At 41.1% G+C, this 16,476-nt stretch overlaps 1 protein-coding gene across 1 annotated transcript; it reads left to right on the top strand.

Moving 5' to 3' along the window:
* Window positions 1–1,431: 1,431 nt before the first annotated feature.
* On the top strand, window positions 1,432–8,231 carry LOC123948702 (interferon-induced very large GTPase 1-like). Its single transcript, XM_046015873.1, is given in 8 exon segments — window positions 1,432–1,474; window positions 1,477–3,384; window positions 3,387–4,969; window positions 4,971–5,280; window positions 5,283–5,922; window positions 5,924–7,224; window positions 7,227–7,537; window positions 7,539–8,231. Coding segments are annotated over 8 exon segments (6,789 nt in total).
* Window positions 8,232–16,476: the final 8,245 nt, after the last annotated feature.

The following is a 16,476-nucleotide window of genomic DNA, read 5'->3' on the forward strand; positions in this document are numbered from 1 at the left end:
AATAAAAGAGAAAGAAATGGTAACAAATTCATTCTCTGAGACCAGCATGACTTTGATACCAAGAGCAAAGGTATTAGGGAAGGAAAGGAGGAGGGAAGGAAGGGCTGGGTGGGAAGGAAAGGAAGAAAGAAAGGGAAAGGAGAGAGAAGGAAGAAGGGAGGGAGGAAATTACAGAGCAGTATCCCTGACGGGGCATGGATGTAAAAATCCTCCACAGTATTATCACACATAGCACAGCAATACATTAAAGAAATCATTCACCATAGTCAAGTGAGATTTATTTCAAGAATACAAGGATTGTTCCATATACACAAATCAATCATTGTGATTACTCCACATGAACAAAATTAATAAAACACATGATCTTCTCAATAGATACAGAAAAAGCACCTGATAGAACTCAACATTCATTGCAGATAAAATTCTCAATAAAGTGGGTATAGATAGAACATACCTTAAAAACACAATAAAGGCCATATATAACAAACTACTACTAACATATTCAGTCACGAAAAGCTGAAAGCTTTTTCTCCTACGATTAAGACAAGGATGTCTACTCTTAACACTTTTTTTAAAGATTTTATTTATTAATTTGTCAGAGAGAGAAATAGAGGAGCACAAGCAGGGGGAACGGCAGGCAGAACACGCAGAGGGAGAAGCAGGCTTCCCGCTGAGCAAGGAGCCTGATGCAAGACCCAATCCCAGGATCCTGCGAACATGACCTGAGCCACAGGGAGCCTGCTTTTTCCTCTGCCTCTGTGTCTCTCTGTCTCTCATGAATAAATAAACAAAATCATGTACAAAAAGAGAGAGAACTTACAAAACTCAAACTCAAAGAATGAATATTCAAATTTAAGCATGACTGGCTTGCTCATTTGGTAGAGCAAGCAACTCTGGATCTCAGGGTTGTGAGGTTGAGCCCCACACTGGAATAGAGATTACTTTGAAAAAAATTAAGTCATTTAAAAGATGAATAATCAAATTTTAAAATGAGTAGAAGACAAAAATGGACATTTTATGAAGAAGACATCCAAGTGGTGAACAGGAACATGAAAAGAAGCTCAACATCACTCATCATCAGGGAAGTACAAATCAAAAGAACAATGAGATAGCACATCTGTCAGAATGGCTAAAATCAACAACACGAGAAACAACTACTATTGGTGAGGATGTGGAGTAAGGGGGAACCCTCCAGTACTCATACTGGGAATGCAAACTGGTGCAGCCATTCTGATAAATAGTATGTAGGACCTCAAAAAAAAAATATTAAGAAGCAGTGTTAACAGAATATATTAGAACAACACAAGGAAGAAATGAAAAAGCCTCGTAGATTTGCATCTTTAGTATACTCACCCTTCTGGCCATATGACTGATATTCCTTAGGGCATGACACAGGCTAACTGAGTAACTTTTCTTCCACAGCCATGGCCCATGGCAAAGTTCACCCCCAATGAGCCCCTGGTCAGAGGCAAAAAAAACATGATCTCCAAGAGATGCTGACAGAAGTAGGACTGGCACTTGAGTACTGGTTGCCCAAGCTGCAGGAACAACTGGGTGTGACCTGTGCCCAAGCCTTACAACACCTAGAAGAAAAAGACCTCCAGAACCTCAAATCCCTAGCAAGACATTCCTGGGAGGAAAGAGCCCTGGAGAAGCTTCTTAAACTGTCACGCTCAAATAGTCTTTCAGAGTCACGGGAGTCTCAGTTGGAAGTGAGAAAGAAAATGCAGAAGCAGGCAGAGCAGGCATTGCAGGAGCTAAGAGACTTGCTGTCAGAAGGGAGGCAGCAACAGGATGAAGCAGTGAGTAAAAGAGAGGTAGAGCTGAGGCAGGCAATGGAGATCCCTGAAGAATACTGGCCACCTCCACAAGAATCCCTAAAAGAAGTCATGGATAACATTGAGAAACAACTCAACCTCATGGAGAGGATACTGTCTCACAGGCAAAATCTCCCAGATAGAGATCTAGTGAGATGGGCATCTGGAGGGTTGGCCCTGCAGGGAATTTACAAAACCAGCAACCAAAGAGATCTGATAGAGACAAGAGAGGAGCTACTCAGAGTCCCAAACGAGTTCTCGCTCTTTGGCCCAGAGCAGGGCACACGGATGGAAACAAAAGACTTTATGTCTTCTCAAGGAGAAGCCATGTTCACCCAGACTATAGAGAAGCTAGGCTTCAGTGCAACTACTGCAGCCAAAGGTGAAGGTTGGGGATTTAGCCTGGAAGCTAGTGTAGATCACAGCAAACATTCAGAATCTAAGAAAACCCAACAATCACATTCTGAGCACACTTATCTTTGCTCAACCAAGTTCAGCTATATCCCACTGGCTTCCTGCCACTTTTGCATGGATCAGCTCCAGTTATCCAAGGCTGCTCTGCAGGAATTGAAATGCATTGAAGACCTTCTGGGTCAGTGTGCAGGCCCAGACACACTCCTCTTACTGAAGTCCAGGACTGAGGCCTTCTTCAATAGGTTTGGTTCTCATGCTAATCAGGGCCCTCTGCACCTGGGAGGAATCTACTGGTGGAAAGCCATTTCAGAGGGTTTCCAAAGTGAGCAACTGGCAGAAGTGAAACAGCAGTCAGCAGAGGCCCTGGATATTTATGTCAGGGGCAGCCACAGTGGCTTTGGAATGCAAGTTGCTGCAGGTGTGGATGTGACAGACTCTCATTCAAAAATGAACTCTCAGAGCACAAACTTCCAAAATCTCCAAACACGAATCCAGTTATCTGTGGCCCAGACAGGTGGCCCACCAGAAGCAAATGGCCTTTACCAGTGGAAAACTGGCCTAGTTGCCAGTAATCAAACCTGGCGTATCATTGACTGGGGAATTCAACTGGTGCCCATTTGGGACATCATCCTCTCCAGCCACAGAAGTGATTTTAACGATCCTGCCAAGGTAGCTATCTGCCTGAAAGACAACTACACTGCTCTGACTGGCCTGACTACCCAGATCCAGAGTGGAGAGGAATTACTCAGTATTGTGAAGGAGGCTAGGGTTTTCCTAGAGGATGTGAAATCCTGGGAGGTATCTGATCCTGAAGAGCAGCTTAAAAAACTGATAAATTTCAAGCAAATGTTGACTCACAAAATAAAATCTTATGACACTTGGATTAACATATGCCTCACAGACAGGGACCTACAGAATTTTCTGGTAAACACTGTCAATTTTTGCAAAAGATCTTCCACTTATAAAACAGAATTTATTAAATCTCAGTTGTGCAGCCTTTTGGATTCTCACATTTATAGTGTGACAAACTTTCCTCAGGCTCAATACATCATGCAGTGGATCTTCTCATCAGAGCTAGAGAAGAAGCACGTCAACATCTCTGAATTTTCTGAATTAATTAAAATCTTGACAGAAACCAAAAATGACTTCATGGAAGCAAAGCCAAACTGAAGACCACAGAAATAGTGGAAGAAGCACAAAGAAAAGCCACTAATGAGGTCAGCCAGTCTCTACAATGCTTCTTGAATTATCTGCGAGAAACAGAGCAGGCAGACATACGGCTCTTGTTACTTTCCGTTGCAGTGGGTGCAGATTATCACATGGTAAATAATACTTTTCAGTATCTTCTGGGATGTGAGGAGCTGAACTTCCTGCTGCAGGAAATGCAAACTTCCCATGATAAATACCAGAATCTCAAAAATATTTGCAACTACAGGGCTCGGGCATTCCTGCTGCTCACAGGTCTGACAGCCACTGTTGGAGTTACAGCTCTTTCTCCGAAGGATAAAACACAACGCTTGACACTTCTAAGACAGTACATGGGACAATCCTTGTCGAAAGAAGTTGAACATGTCCTCACAAAACCCGGAGCAACTCATGATTGGGAAAACCTAGAGAAAGACTTGAGATTGCTCACTGATGGGAATTATGAAGCCACCTTGTCTTCATTGCAAATAGATGACGTGAGAAAACATTTGCAAAGTATCTTCCCTGAAAAGGAACCGCTTCATGAACCACATGATAATGAAAGCAACAAATTGGAGGCCATAGAAAATGAAGCCTTCTTAGAATTACTCAAGCGACTAGGCCTGGAACACTACTACCCAAAAAGGATGAGCAGAGCTAGCTTCCACCTGATCCACAAGACTTCTGTGTACAACACCCAGCCCAGCTCTGAGCAGGAGCTTCCATTCTACTTCCTGCAGAAGCTACTAATGCTGGATTATGGGCTGAGATACGTGGTCTTCAAAGATGATGGCAACACAGAGAAGCAAGTCCATCCAAGTACCTCAAATCAGAAAAATGAGGCTTTTGATCCATATGAAGACATATTTGAAGAGAGTGATAGTCCTGCTAACCCTTCAGCCACTTGTCCCAGGTCCCACATTCACCCTATGGATATTCAGATGGCAGTTCTTCACTGTACAGATGATTATGCCAGACAATATATTCTGTCCAAACTTGCCATTTGTCAGTTTGCTCTCCCACTTCTTGTACCTAATCCCTGCAATTCTCAGATTGAATTCTCTCTCTGGTCTCTCAGCCAAATTAGGAGAAGCTGGAAGCAAGCAGGAAAATCATCAAAAGAGAAGAATAATTGCAACAATCGGCAGATGTGTCATGTCCCTACTCCCATTGTGTCCTTTATTAGAGTTGGAAAGGGCCTCTCTGCTTCCAAATCTCAGATCATGAACTGTCTACTCAGTAAATGTAAATATGATATCTTTTTTCATCGACATTGCAGGGGGAGCAGCAAAGACTGTCTCTTGATGGAGGGTGTAGTAGAAATCTGCTGGTATTGTCCTGGGGGGGAAGATGAGGACAGCTTTGACAAATGTTTGACCTTCACCAATCTTCATGGAGATGCCAAGGACCATGAGAAGCAGCTCGCCTTCCTGCAGGAGATCTCTTCCGTCATTGTGGTGCTCATGGCAACTTCTGATGACAATACAGAAAACCAAAAAATTGTCCATGGCCTGTGTCAGCTATCAAAACCTTTGATCTGTTTGCTTGATAACAAAAAAAAAAAAAAAAAAAAAAAAAAAAAAAAAAAAAACCATGGCCAATACTTCTGGCCAAAGAGTGAGAATTGGGATCAGGAATCGAAATGAGGCAGAATTAACAGAGGAGCTCAAAACTACAATCAGAGATTTGCTAGACCTCTCTCACACTGCTTTCAGCTTAGAGGACTGTGTCCAGATTGCACGCAAGCAAGGATTTCTTAATGATGAAGACCAGAGTGACTGCAAGGACGCCAAAGAGAAGGCAAAGATTCTCATGGCCCTACTAGGAGACATGCCAGTATCTCAGATGAAGGAAAATTTACTACCCTTCAGGTACGACTGTGGCATCTTTGGTGTAAGAAGGACAAAGAACTCTATCATCTGAGGGAAAAGGGAAATCAGAGCATTGAACAACACAAGAGTGAAATGGAGGCAGATAAACAAAGAATACGGAGGCAACAATTGAAGAAAGCCTTTCCTCCCAATGAGTTCATGCATTCTGTCCTTGAAATTATCCAAAAACGTTCAGAAATTCATACCAACCTCTACTTCTTACAGTGGCTGAGTGTGTTTTTGGACAGCCTGACTGCAGATCACTTGGAAAAACTAAATGAAAAGAAAAAGGCTTTGTGCTCCCAGGTACAAACAGGAAAACAGAAGGTACCAGAAAATGCCTCCCTGAAACAGTGGCAAAATGACATAGAAACTATTTCTGTAGAGATTAGTAACTGCTCCTTGGGAATTGAGCAGGTTCTCAGAGAAATAGGTCAGACATATGAAGCTCTGGAAGAAATTTTTTCCACCAAAGATACACTTTTTCTCTCCCTTCCCCAGATTGCAGCAGATCTAATGATATCTGCTATTCCTATTGAGCTGATGGATGGGGATGCTTCATATGTGCTTCTAAAGTGGGTAGCAGCTACTTTTGACAAGGTCTCTGAGAAACTTGGAGACAAACAGCTATTTGTTCTCTGTCCTTGGCCTGCTGAGCTCAGGGAAGTCCACCCTACTGAATGCCCTTTTCGGGCTACAGTTCGCTGTCAGTGCTGGGAGGTGTACCCGGGGAGCCTACATGCAGCTCCTGAAGGTGGAGGAGATGTTCGCAGAGGAACTCGGCTTTGACTTTGTGCTTGTTGTGGATACAGAAGGACTTCGGGCCCCAGAACTCAGCAACAAATCCCAGAATCATGAGAATGAGTTGGCAACCTTTGTTATTGGCCTTGCAAACTTAACTCTGATCAATATTTTGGGGGGAAATCCATCAGAAATGCAAGATATTCTACAAATAGTTGTCCAAGCCTTTCTGAGGATGAAACAAGTAAAAATCTCCCCAAGTTGCCTTTTTGTCCATCAGAATGTGGGAGAAGTTACAGCTAAAGACCAAAATATGGAAGGACGAAGGCGGCTGAAACAGAGACTAGATGAAATGGCGGCAGCAGCAGCTGAACAGGAACAATGCTCAGAGGTAACCTGCTTTAGTGATGTCATTAAGTTTGATGTCAATACTCATGTCTACTACTTTGCTCACCTCTGGGATGGCAATCCTCCAATGGCCCCTCCCAATCCTCGCTACAGCCACAATGTCCAGGAACTGAAAAGCAGAATTCTTCTGACAGCCAAACAAGAATGTAGGGGAGACATCATGAAGATATCAGATATAAAATTCCGAGTTCAAGATTTGTGGAGAGCCCTGGTGTGTGAGAACTTTATTTTCAGTTTCAGGAACACACGAGAAGTCATGGCCATGAGCAAAGTGGAAACCATGTATAACTCCTGGACATGGGAGCTGAGGAGTCATGTGCTGGGCTTGCAGAACGAGCTGATCAACCAGATTCAGAATGGACTAATCCAGACATTCAGAAGAAGCACACTTGAGGCTCCAGTCACAGAAAAATATGAAGCCATCAAGCAAGATCTTGAAAAATATTTTAATGAAGATCCAGATAGTGAAATACTGATTCAGTGGAAAGCAAATTTTGAAAATAAGCTACTACACCTTAAAGAGGCACTTATTTCAGACAATGAAAATAAAGCTAATGAACTTATTAATTTCAAGAAAAGTCAAGAAAAATTGGACAAGAAAAAGTCATGCTATGAAAAGGAATTATTAGAAAAAAGCCGAAAGTTGGCTTTAACTATAAAAGGCACAGAACTGAGTAAGGAACAACTACATGAGAAGTTCAATCAACTTTGGGAAACATGGGTCTCTCCTACGTCCCCAACTCTCCCTCCAGTCACAGAAACTGACATTGATGTGGATTCTGAAAACATCCTTTGGAGTATTTCAAAAAGGAGACAAACATTGTAGATACACTGAAGAAAAAATGGGGAGAAAAGTTTCAAGTCAAATATGATGAACATGTCCAAATGAACAAGAAATTTTACCTAATTGAAAGGCAATTAGAGGTCTGTGATAAAATGTCTATAGATAGGACTACCAACCACATTGTTTCAAGATTTACTGAAATTATAGAAAACATTCAGAAGCAAGGGCGTGATTACGATCGAAGTTATTTCCACAAAATCCTAAAAATGATACGTAAGGAAGTGAAATCTGCATATACTATGGGAAGATACACATTTACAACTGGGGAGTAATCTGGTCTTCCCACGAAAAGATCTGATAAGCATTGAACACCAAGAGATAAAAGATATTGAGTTTCTCAAAGAAGCTATGAGTGAAGCTTTGGATCCCACAATGAAGAGAGTAGAACAGAACTGTTTGACTGTTTCGGTACAAGAAATGGTTCCGCAAATTGAGAAAATGCTCTCTGAACATCTCTGTGGCTGCTGGAAACAGTGTCCCTTTTGTAGAGCAATTTGTACAAACACAATCCCGACACATGAAGGAGACCACAGTATGCCTTTTCACCGTCCTCACGCTGTCGGTGGATGGCATTTTTATAAAAGAGATGACTTTGTTATTGATTACTGTACTAGTTTGGTAGCAAGCGATCGATCCTTTATTTTGAGAGATGGCCGGGAATTCCCACGGAAGAACTATCGAGAGGCAGGAGGAGACTATGCCACGTGGAGCATCACCCCAGACTCATCCACCCAGCCATACTGGAAATGGTTTGTCTCTCACTACAGATCAAACCTAGAAGCAAAATATCAAAGAAAATTTATAAACAGAGGTAAAATCCCTGATGCATGGGCCCAAATCAAAAAGCAGGATGTACTTGATGACTTGAAAAAACAGCAAAATTCAATGACCACAAAAGAACCCCAGTATCTGAACAAAAGTGTCCCTATCTGGGGACTTGGACAATCCTAAAATACCCTCTCCTCACAAAAAGAATCCTCATTATTTCCTTTTTTCAAAAGAAAAATCTAAAAATAAATCAACAAACATTTTAAGAGTTGAAGATTCCCTGTGAAAAGACTTCATTCTTCTTTGCCTCAATTCATTTTGGTTTAAAAATCATTTACTAAAATATATGAACACATGATAAAATCAAATAAAATCCACTTAAAAGTATCTACTGCAAGGGGCGCCTGGGTGGCTCAGTGGGTTAAAGCCTCTGCCTTCGGCTCAGGTCATGATCCCAGGGTCCCGGGATCGAGCCCCACATCCGGCTCTCTGCTCCGCGGGGAGCCTGCTTTGAGCCTGCCTTCTCCTCTCTCTCTGCCTGCCTCTCTGCCTAGTTGTGATTTCTCTCTGTCAAATAAATAAAATATTAAAAAAAAGTATCTACTGCAAATTTTAAACTATTATTCAGAATATTTATATTTTGCAATATAGACTGTTATAGAAAGTCTCAGAGAAAGTCATTTTCATAGAAGGAAATATGAACCATTGCAGACTGCTACAAATTACCATAGAATAAATATCTGTGTATTTCAACCAATATACAGTTCTTGACTGTAAGCTACCAATAAACTTTTTTTTGAATCCTGTACAATCCTCACAAAAAATTGTGAGTAAAAAATTACTAATCCTCAAATGGAAAAATGTTAGTGGAAAGTTTATGATCCCTGAGCATAGCAATACTTAGGCATATTCTCTTTTGGAGAAGAATAAAATAGGGACTTTACCATAATAAAGTCTGCATCAATTCAAGAAATGTTATCGAGCAAATAGGAAAAAGAGAATTAATAACTGTTTTTCTCATTTAATCATCAGCCTCCCTTTCTCTGGCATCTTGCCAATGCATGTGTTTAAAAAGAAAGAAAAAAAGAAAAGAAAAGAAAAAAGAAAATGTTCACAAGACCTTAGGTATTCACAGCTCAGTGCTATATACAAATATGAGAAAAACTGGCTTTTGGAACATGATTTATGAACAGTAAAAGGAGCCATTTTATTCAAGGCTGTAGACAAGGTCAAATCTGATTAACCCATTGATGATTTTTAAAAAAACTATTCAAAAAAAAAACTATTCCTTCAAGAATAAAATATAAAAAAGTATAAGTTTTTAGGTTCTGATATTTTTAAGGAAAAATTTTAATATATTCAAATGTAAGGAAATACTTATCTCCAGATCAGACACCTTTGTAACTTCTCACATTATTTAAGGCATAGAGTCATGATCAGAATAAAAATAAAAACGAAGAGCACTCTGAAGCCAACCAAGGACCAGAGCGGGGAAAGAAAGTGCCATTCTGCAAACCTATGCCTTCTAAAAAATGGCTTACACGATGTTCTCAGAGCTGATGATCTAAAGGAATCCTGATACAAAGAAGAAAATTTATGTCGGACATATGGGCGCCCATTGGATTGCATTTACAGACACAGTCTGCCCTTCCATAGCCAGTGAAAACAAACAGTACAGGGAACCACAATAAGGACTAGAATCTTCAGAGTTAGGAAACAGGAGTAATGATTCTATTGTCATTGTTTCCCCAAAGGGTTTCAAGATTCGTCCTCTGGCTTTGGTTCTGATCCCATGGTCTGTCATGAAGCCCTGAGTGCTCCCTGTTCAGTGGAGTGTCTGCTTGTCCCTCTCCCTCTGTCCTTCCCATGCTCATGCTTTCACTTGCAATCTCTCAAGTAAATAAAATCTTAATCTCAAAAAAAAAGAGTTGGAAGGACCTGCTAATATAAAATCGAAATAGTGATGGAAACAGAACCCCTGCATGGTACTTGTCTCCCTCAAATCACTGCATGCTCAAAAACTGCAATGTGCAATTAACACTTGTTGAATGTTTTGTATTTATTTAACGAATCCAAAATGGCTTTTAACTAAGTAATATATTTCATATATTAACTTGGATTTTCAAGGCAAAATTGTTGTGTATAAATAAAAAAGACAAATTCCGCAGGCATTGAAGCAGTGTGATTATTCAATGAGATTCAGAGACTGTGGCTCTAGAGACGCCAAATAAACTGGCAAGAAGTAAATTGGGATAGAGAAAAGATGACCATGTAGGAATGAGGTTTTCTGTGATAGTAGTAGAGACAGTAAAGGTGCAGTCAGGATTAAAGAGATTACAGTGTCAGCAGGTTGGGGTCACAGAGGGGGGAGATTTCAGAAACCATGGAATAGGGAGGAAGAGTCAGTCGGGATGACAATCACAGCATCATCAAGAGTAGAAGACCTTAGACCCAGGTGTAGATCCCTCGATTAGAAGTGGCCAGAGTTCTAAGGTCAGTAGAGGTAAAATTCACATGGTCAGTGGATTAAGTCTCTCAGAGTCACTGAAAGTGGGAACATGGAAACACAGGAATTCGAGGTCACCACATCACTTGATTTAAGGGACTTCCAGAGTAAGTTAAGCAAGACAGCCCAAGTGTAATGAGAAAGAAGGAGTCACAAGACCTATAGTAATGGGGCTAGGAGAGTGATGGATTCTATTTTTTTTTAAGATTTTATTTGCCAGAGAGAAAGCACAGCAGGGGAAGCAGCACACAGAGAGAGAAGCAGGTTCCCCACTAAGCAAAGGTCCAGACATGGGACTGGATCCCAGGACCCTGGGACCATGACGCAAGTCAGAGGCAGAGGCTTAATCAACTGAGCCACCTAGGCATCCCAAGAGTGATGGATTCTAAGGCAAGATCGAAATACATGAATAAGATATGAGCTATATTTTTTAAGATTTTATTTATTTTTGAACACAGAGAGAGATAGCCAGAGAGGGAACACAAGCACGGGGGGTGGGAGAGGGAGAAGCATGCTTCCCGCAGAGCAGGGAGCCCAATGTGGGGCTCGATCTCCAGACTCTGTGATCATGACCTGAGCTGAAATCAAGACTTGGATGCTCCACCAACTGAGACAGCCAGGCACCCCTAAGGGAAAGGTAACTTAAAGTGAGGGAACAAATTAGTAGGCTTAAGTAAAGTTTTGAGAGTTAAAGTGCCAGCTTGCACCTGTACTTAAGAACACAAACTCACAAGTCAGACTGCTTGGTCTCACACCATTGCCTAGCTATATGACTGTGAATGAGTTCCTCAACCTGTCTCTGCTTTGTTTTCTTCATCTATAAAAGGGTGGCAGCTCACAGAGCAATGAGGATTACCTCAGATTACACATATGCCTCGCACAGAGTACATGCTCCAATAATGTTAGATGGTAGTGGTAGCAGCAGCAGCAACAAAAGTCATGTTAATAGAATTGCAGTAATTATTAACATTATTGCCATTGCTATTACACTGAAATATAGTTACACCTGCACCCTGTTCTCAACTGTAAGTTCCTGAAGAAGACACTCCAAGTCTTGCTCATTTCCATATGTCCAGTATCTAGAATGGTAATTACCCCAGTAGAGGTGATGATAATGGCTCTTAAATACAATGGAGAAGTTTACTAGATATTGCAGGTGAAGGTGATGACAGGTGGAAGGAAAAGAAAGAAAGATGGCTAATATTTCCAACAGTGATAATGCAGCTAAATTAACCAAATAAAGATCACCAGTGGCCTCAATTTTGCTAAATCCATTTTTTTTTTTTACTCTCAAACTTCTTATTTAGCTTACCAACAAAATCTTACCACTCTCTCAACCTGAAACACTCTGATCACTTGGATTTGAGAACACTGCACTCTTGCTTTTCCTCCTCTGCTCACTCTGTTTTATTGGTTCCTTCACTACCATTAAAATGCTCAATGCCAGCACACCCCAAGGGCTCAATCTTTGGTCTTTCTTCTATATCTAGACTCTCTCTCCCTCTTAATGTGTCATCTGTCCCCAAAGCATTAAATACCATATACATTGAAAACTCCTAATATCTATGTCTAACCCACACATCTCTCCAAATGTCAACCTGCTGCGTACTCAACAGTTGCACTTGGAGGTCTTAAAGACATCTCAAGCTTAACATGCTCAAAACTGGGTTCTCACTACCCCCTCACTCAAAACCTGCTCTGCCCACAGCCTTCCTCATCTCATTTACAGAGAAATCCATTGTGTCAATCCCCTAGGCCAGAAAATACTCTAAGTCATGCATAATTTCTCTCACCTTTCTCATTCATTGGTAAATCCTGTGGAATCTACATTTAAAAATATACTCAGATCCAATCAGTTACCGCCACACCCCTGAAGGCACTGAGGCTCAATAGCTTCCTAACGGACTGCCACATAGATAGCCTATTCTCACGAAGGCAGTCAGAAAGCTTTCTTTAAAATTTATGCTAGATCATTTCAATCTTTTGCTCAAAACCCTGAAATAGCTACATTCTTCATTCAGTGTGAAAGTCACAAAGTCATCAAGGGTCATCAAAGTCACAAAGTCACAAGCCTATGTGATGTGTCCCCTAGTTACCATTCTGATCTACTCTCCTACATCTATCCCTTTCCTTGGTCATTCATACCAACCATACTGTTTACTGTTCCTCAAATATTCATTGTTGTCCCTACCTCAGGACCTTGGCTATAGCTCTTACCTCTACCTGGGGGAATATTCTTCACCCAGATATCCCTTATACTCCAAAATACTTCTAAGTCTTTGTTTATACTTCATTTTATGAATGAGTCCTTTCCTAGACTGCCTACTTGATAATGCAGTCTGCACCCCTGCTCACCTCTGCTGTCCAGGTCCTTACATATGACTTCTTGTTTGTTTCTAAACTTATCCTTTTCTGGATTCTATCATATACTCATTTACTATTTTATTGTTTCTGGTCTAGAATATAAAGTCCATAAGAGCAAGACATTTCTTCTGCTCACTGTGCTATCCCTGACACCTCACACACCGTATACCTAGATTAGTATAGGTACACAGTAAATATTGCTGAATGAATAAATGAGTGAATGTCTATTTATAAATGAACAGGTTTTTTTTTCTTTTCGTGTGAATTTAGACTAGTATTTTGGGCTTCCTGCTGTCAACCTAAAGAACTTCTTTTATCATTTCTTATAAGCTATCTCTGCTAGCAATAGAGCCTCTCAATGTTTGCCTACCTGGAAATGTACTTTGCCTTCATTTATTTATTTTTTTTAACATTTTATTTATTTGACAGAGAGAAATCACAACTAGGCAGAGAGGCAGGCAGAGAGAGAGGAGGAAGCAGGCTTCCTGCGGAGCAGAGAGTCAGCGTGGGGCTCGATCCCAGGACCCTGGGATCATGACCTGAGCCGAAGGCAGAGGCTTTAACCCACTGAGCCACCCAGGCGCCCCTGCCTTCATTTATTTAAAGACAGTTTTTCCAGATGTAATATTCTTGATCAACACCTTTTTCTCTTCTAGCACTTTGAACATACCATCCCACTGCCTTCTGGTTCTGGTTAAGAAGTTGGCTACTAATCCTATTCAGGTTCCCTTGTATAAGACATTTTTCTCTTGTTGGCCTTCCAAATTTCCTTGTCCCTTTTAGTTTTCAGCATTTTTACTCTTTGTAAATCTATTTGTGGATCTCTTTCCATTTATTCTACACAGAATTAATTTAGCTTCTTGGATGTGTAGATAAATGCTTATGAATAAATTAGGAAAGTTTTCAATCTTATTTAAAAGCATATTTCTTCAAATACTTTTTCTGCTCCTCTTCTTTCTCCTGGTAACTCCGTTACTTAAATGTTGGCATCTTTAATGTGTCCCACATTTTCCTGAGATTCTGGTCACATTTCTTCATCCTTTCTCTGCTCTCAGATTATGCAAAATTGGGGGCGCCTGGGTGGCTCAGTGGGTTAAGCCTCTGCCTTCGGCTAGGGTCATGATCTCAGGGTCCTGGGATCCAGCCCCACATTGGGTTCTCTGCTCAGTGGGGAGCCTGCTTCCCTTCCTCTCTCTCTGCTTGCCTCTCTGCCTGCTTGTGATTTCTCTCTGTCAAATAAATAAAGAAAATCTTTAAAAAAAAAAAAGATTATGCAAAATTGGATTATCTCTATCAGTTTACCTTCAGTTGTGCTCATTCCTTCTTTTGCCATTCAGATCTACTCTCGAGCTCCTTTAGTGAATTTTTCATTTCAGCTGTTATCCACAGCTATGTATCCACAGGGGATACATTCCAACCCCCACAGCGAATGCCCAATGCCACAGATAGTACCAAATGCCATATATACTCTGTTTTCTCCTATACATACATGCCTACAATAGAGTCCAATTTATAAATAAGGCACAGTAGGAAATTACCAACAATAATTAATAATAAAATAGAACAATTACAATAATATACTATAATAAAAGTTATGTGAACGTGCTCTCTCTTTCTCTCTCTGAAAATACCTTATTTTACTGTATGCACCCCCTTCTTCTTATGATGATATGAGATGACAAAATGCCGGTGGTGAGATGAAGTAAGGTGAATGACGCAGGCACTGTGACGTACCATTATGCTACTACCAAAATTCTTCTGATATGTCAGAAAGAGTATCCTCTGCTTGCAGACCATGGTTGGTTACGGGTAACTGAAACCACAGAAAGCAAATCACAGATGAGAGGAAGATTACTCTATCATACTTTTTAACTCTAGAATTTCCATGTTTTTTAATAACTTCATTTTACTGATATTTTTATTTGATGTGACACTGTCATCATACTTTATTTCTCTGATCCTGATTTTCTTTAGTGCTTTGAACATTTTGTAATGACTGCTTTGACGTTTTCTGCTCTAATTCTAACATCTCATCACTCTCACAGGCAGTTACTATTGCCTGCTTTTTTCCTGATGTATGAGTCATACTCTCCTGCCTTTTTGAACATCTTGTAATTTGTTGTTGCAAACTGGACATTTTCGATAATACATGGTAGCAACTGTGGCTACTGGCCCCCTTTATGGGTCTTGTGATTATCTGATTATGCTTAGCGACTGGCTGGATTGTTTTCATGAAGTCTCTACGCTCCTCCCCCAACTCTGCCCTCCTGCAGTAGATTGCCTCTGATGTTCTTCCTCAGAGAATGCAGCCATGGATACAAACAGTCGCCCTGGGGTGACTGGTTTTTCACAGGGCTCTACTTGTCTCTTGTCTGGTCCATTAAGGTTTCCACCTCCTTCAGTAGAACATCCAACTGGGCTCCACTAACTCCTATGAGACTGCCCCATTATTTTCAGTAGTGCCCTGGAGCACAAGTTGCTTCACAGTCTGGTCCAATAATTTGTGTGCAGGGTTAGTTTTTAAGGCCAATCTTTAAGGGTTTTTCTGACCCCAGCATAAGTCTTCCTAACAGTCTCTTTGCACAATTCTGTCTGGCAAACTACCTTGCCTCTGGTATAACATCTTGTTGTGATAGAGTTATCAGCCTCCCCTTATTGATTGAGAGCACCCTTAGGTATTTAACTTCCCCTACATTCTTTCAAACAAAATCAGTTCTTTAGGGGAGAGCTTCAGGGCTCTCTGTTCTTATGAACTGCCTTTTCACCAGGAAAAATCTCTGAGCCACTTTACAGGCACTAAGCGAGAGCCCCAGCCTCTAGACTTCTTGGCTTGCCTTTCACAATGCTGAGTATCTGCCCTACAAGTGAGCTGAAGCAACGAAGATTGTGGCCCCAATATTTTCAGCCTGCCATCCCAGTAGTAGGACTTCACACCTATGTGTGGGGCTCCATGGAAGAAAGGAGCCCCAGTTTTTCAGTAGCACTCTCTTGCAAATTAAGCTCTACAACTCACAGTTGGAAGGGATGAGAAATGCTGACAACCTGTCCCTCCAGGTAAAATAGCCCACCCCTTCACTGGAGCTGACTGAAGAGAGAGCCCCATCTTCTTATCCACATCTGCTTACAGTGGAAGGAAGGAACGGATCATGGATCATGACATAGACTCTTTTGCTGTTCTTACCAATTATAATAGATTTTCTTGAATAAATAATCCCTCATTTGCTGTATGGCCTTAATACAATTTCTAGAAACTTTCATTGGTTGATTTTTTATTTCTTTTGAAGAATCTATTTATTTATTTGATAGGTAAAGAGTGAGCATGCACAAGCAGGGGATAGGGGCAGAGGGAGAGGGAGAAGCAGGCTACCCACTCAGCTGGGAGCCAGATGTGGGGCTCAATTCCAGGGACACAGGATCAGGACCTGAGCCAAAGACAGACAGTTAACAGACTGAGGCACCCAGGTGTCCCCAATGGTTGATTTTTTAAATAATTTTTACCAGTCATGCTGTTTCACTGAGGAATGGATCCATGAAGCTCCTCACACTGCCATTTCAGAA

The sequence above is a fragment of the Meles meles genome, chromosome 8 (genome assembly GCF_922984935.1).
Source record: "Meles meles chromosome 8, mMelMel3.1 paternal haplotype, whole genome shotgun sequence".
NCBI classification, from domain to species: Eukaryota; Metazoa; Chordata; class Mammalia; order Carnivora; family Mustelidae; genus Meles; species Meles meles.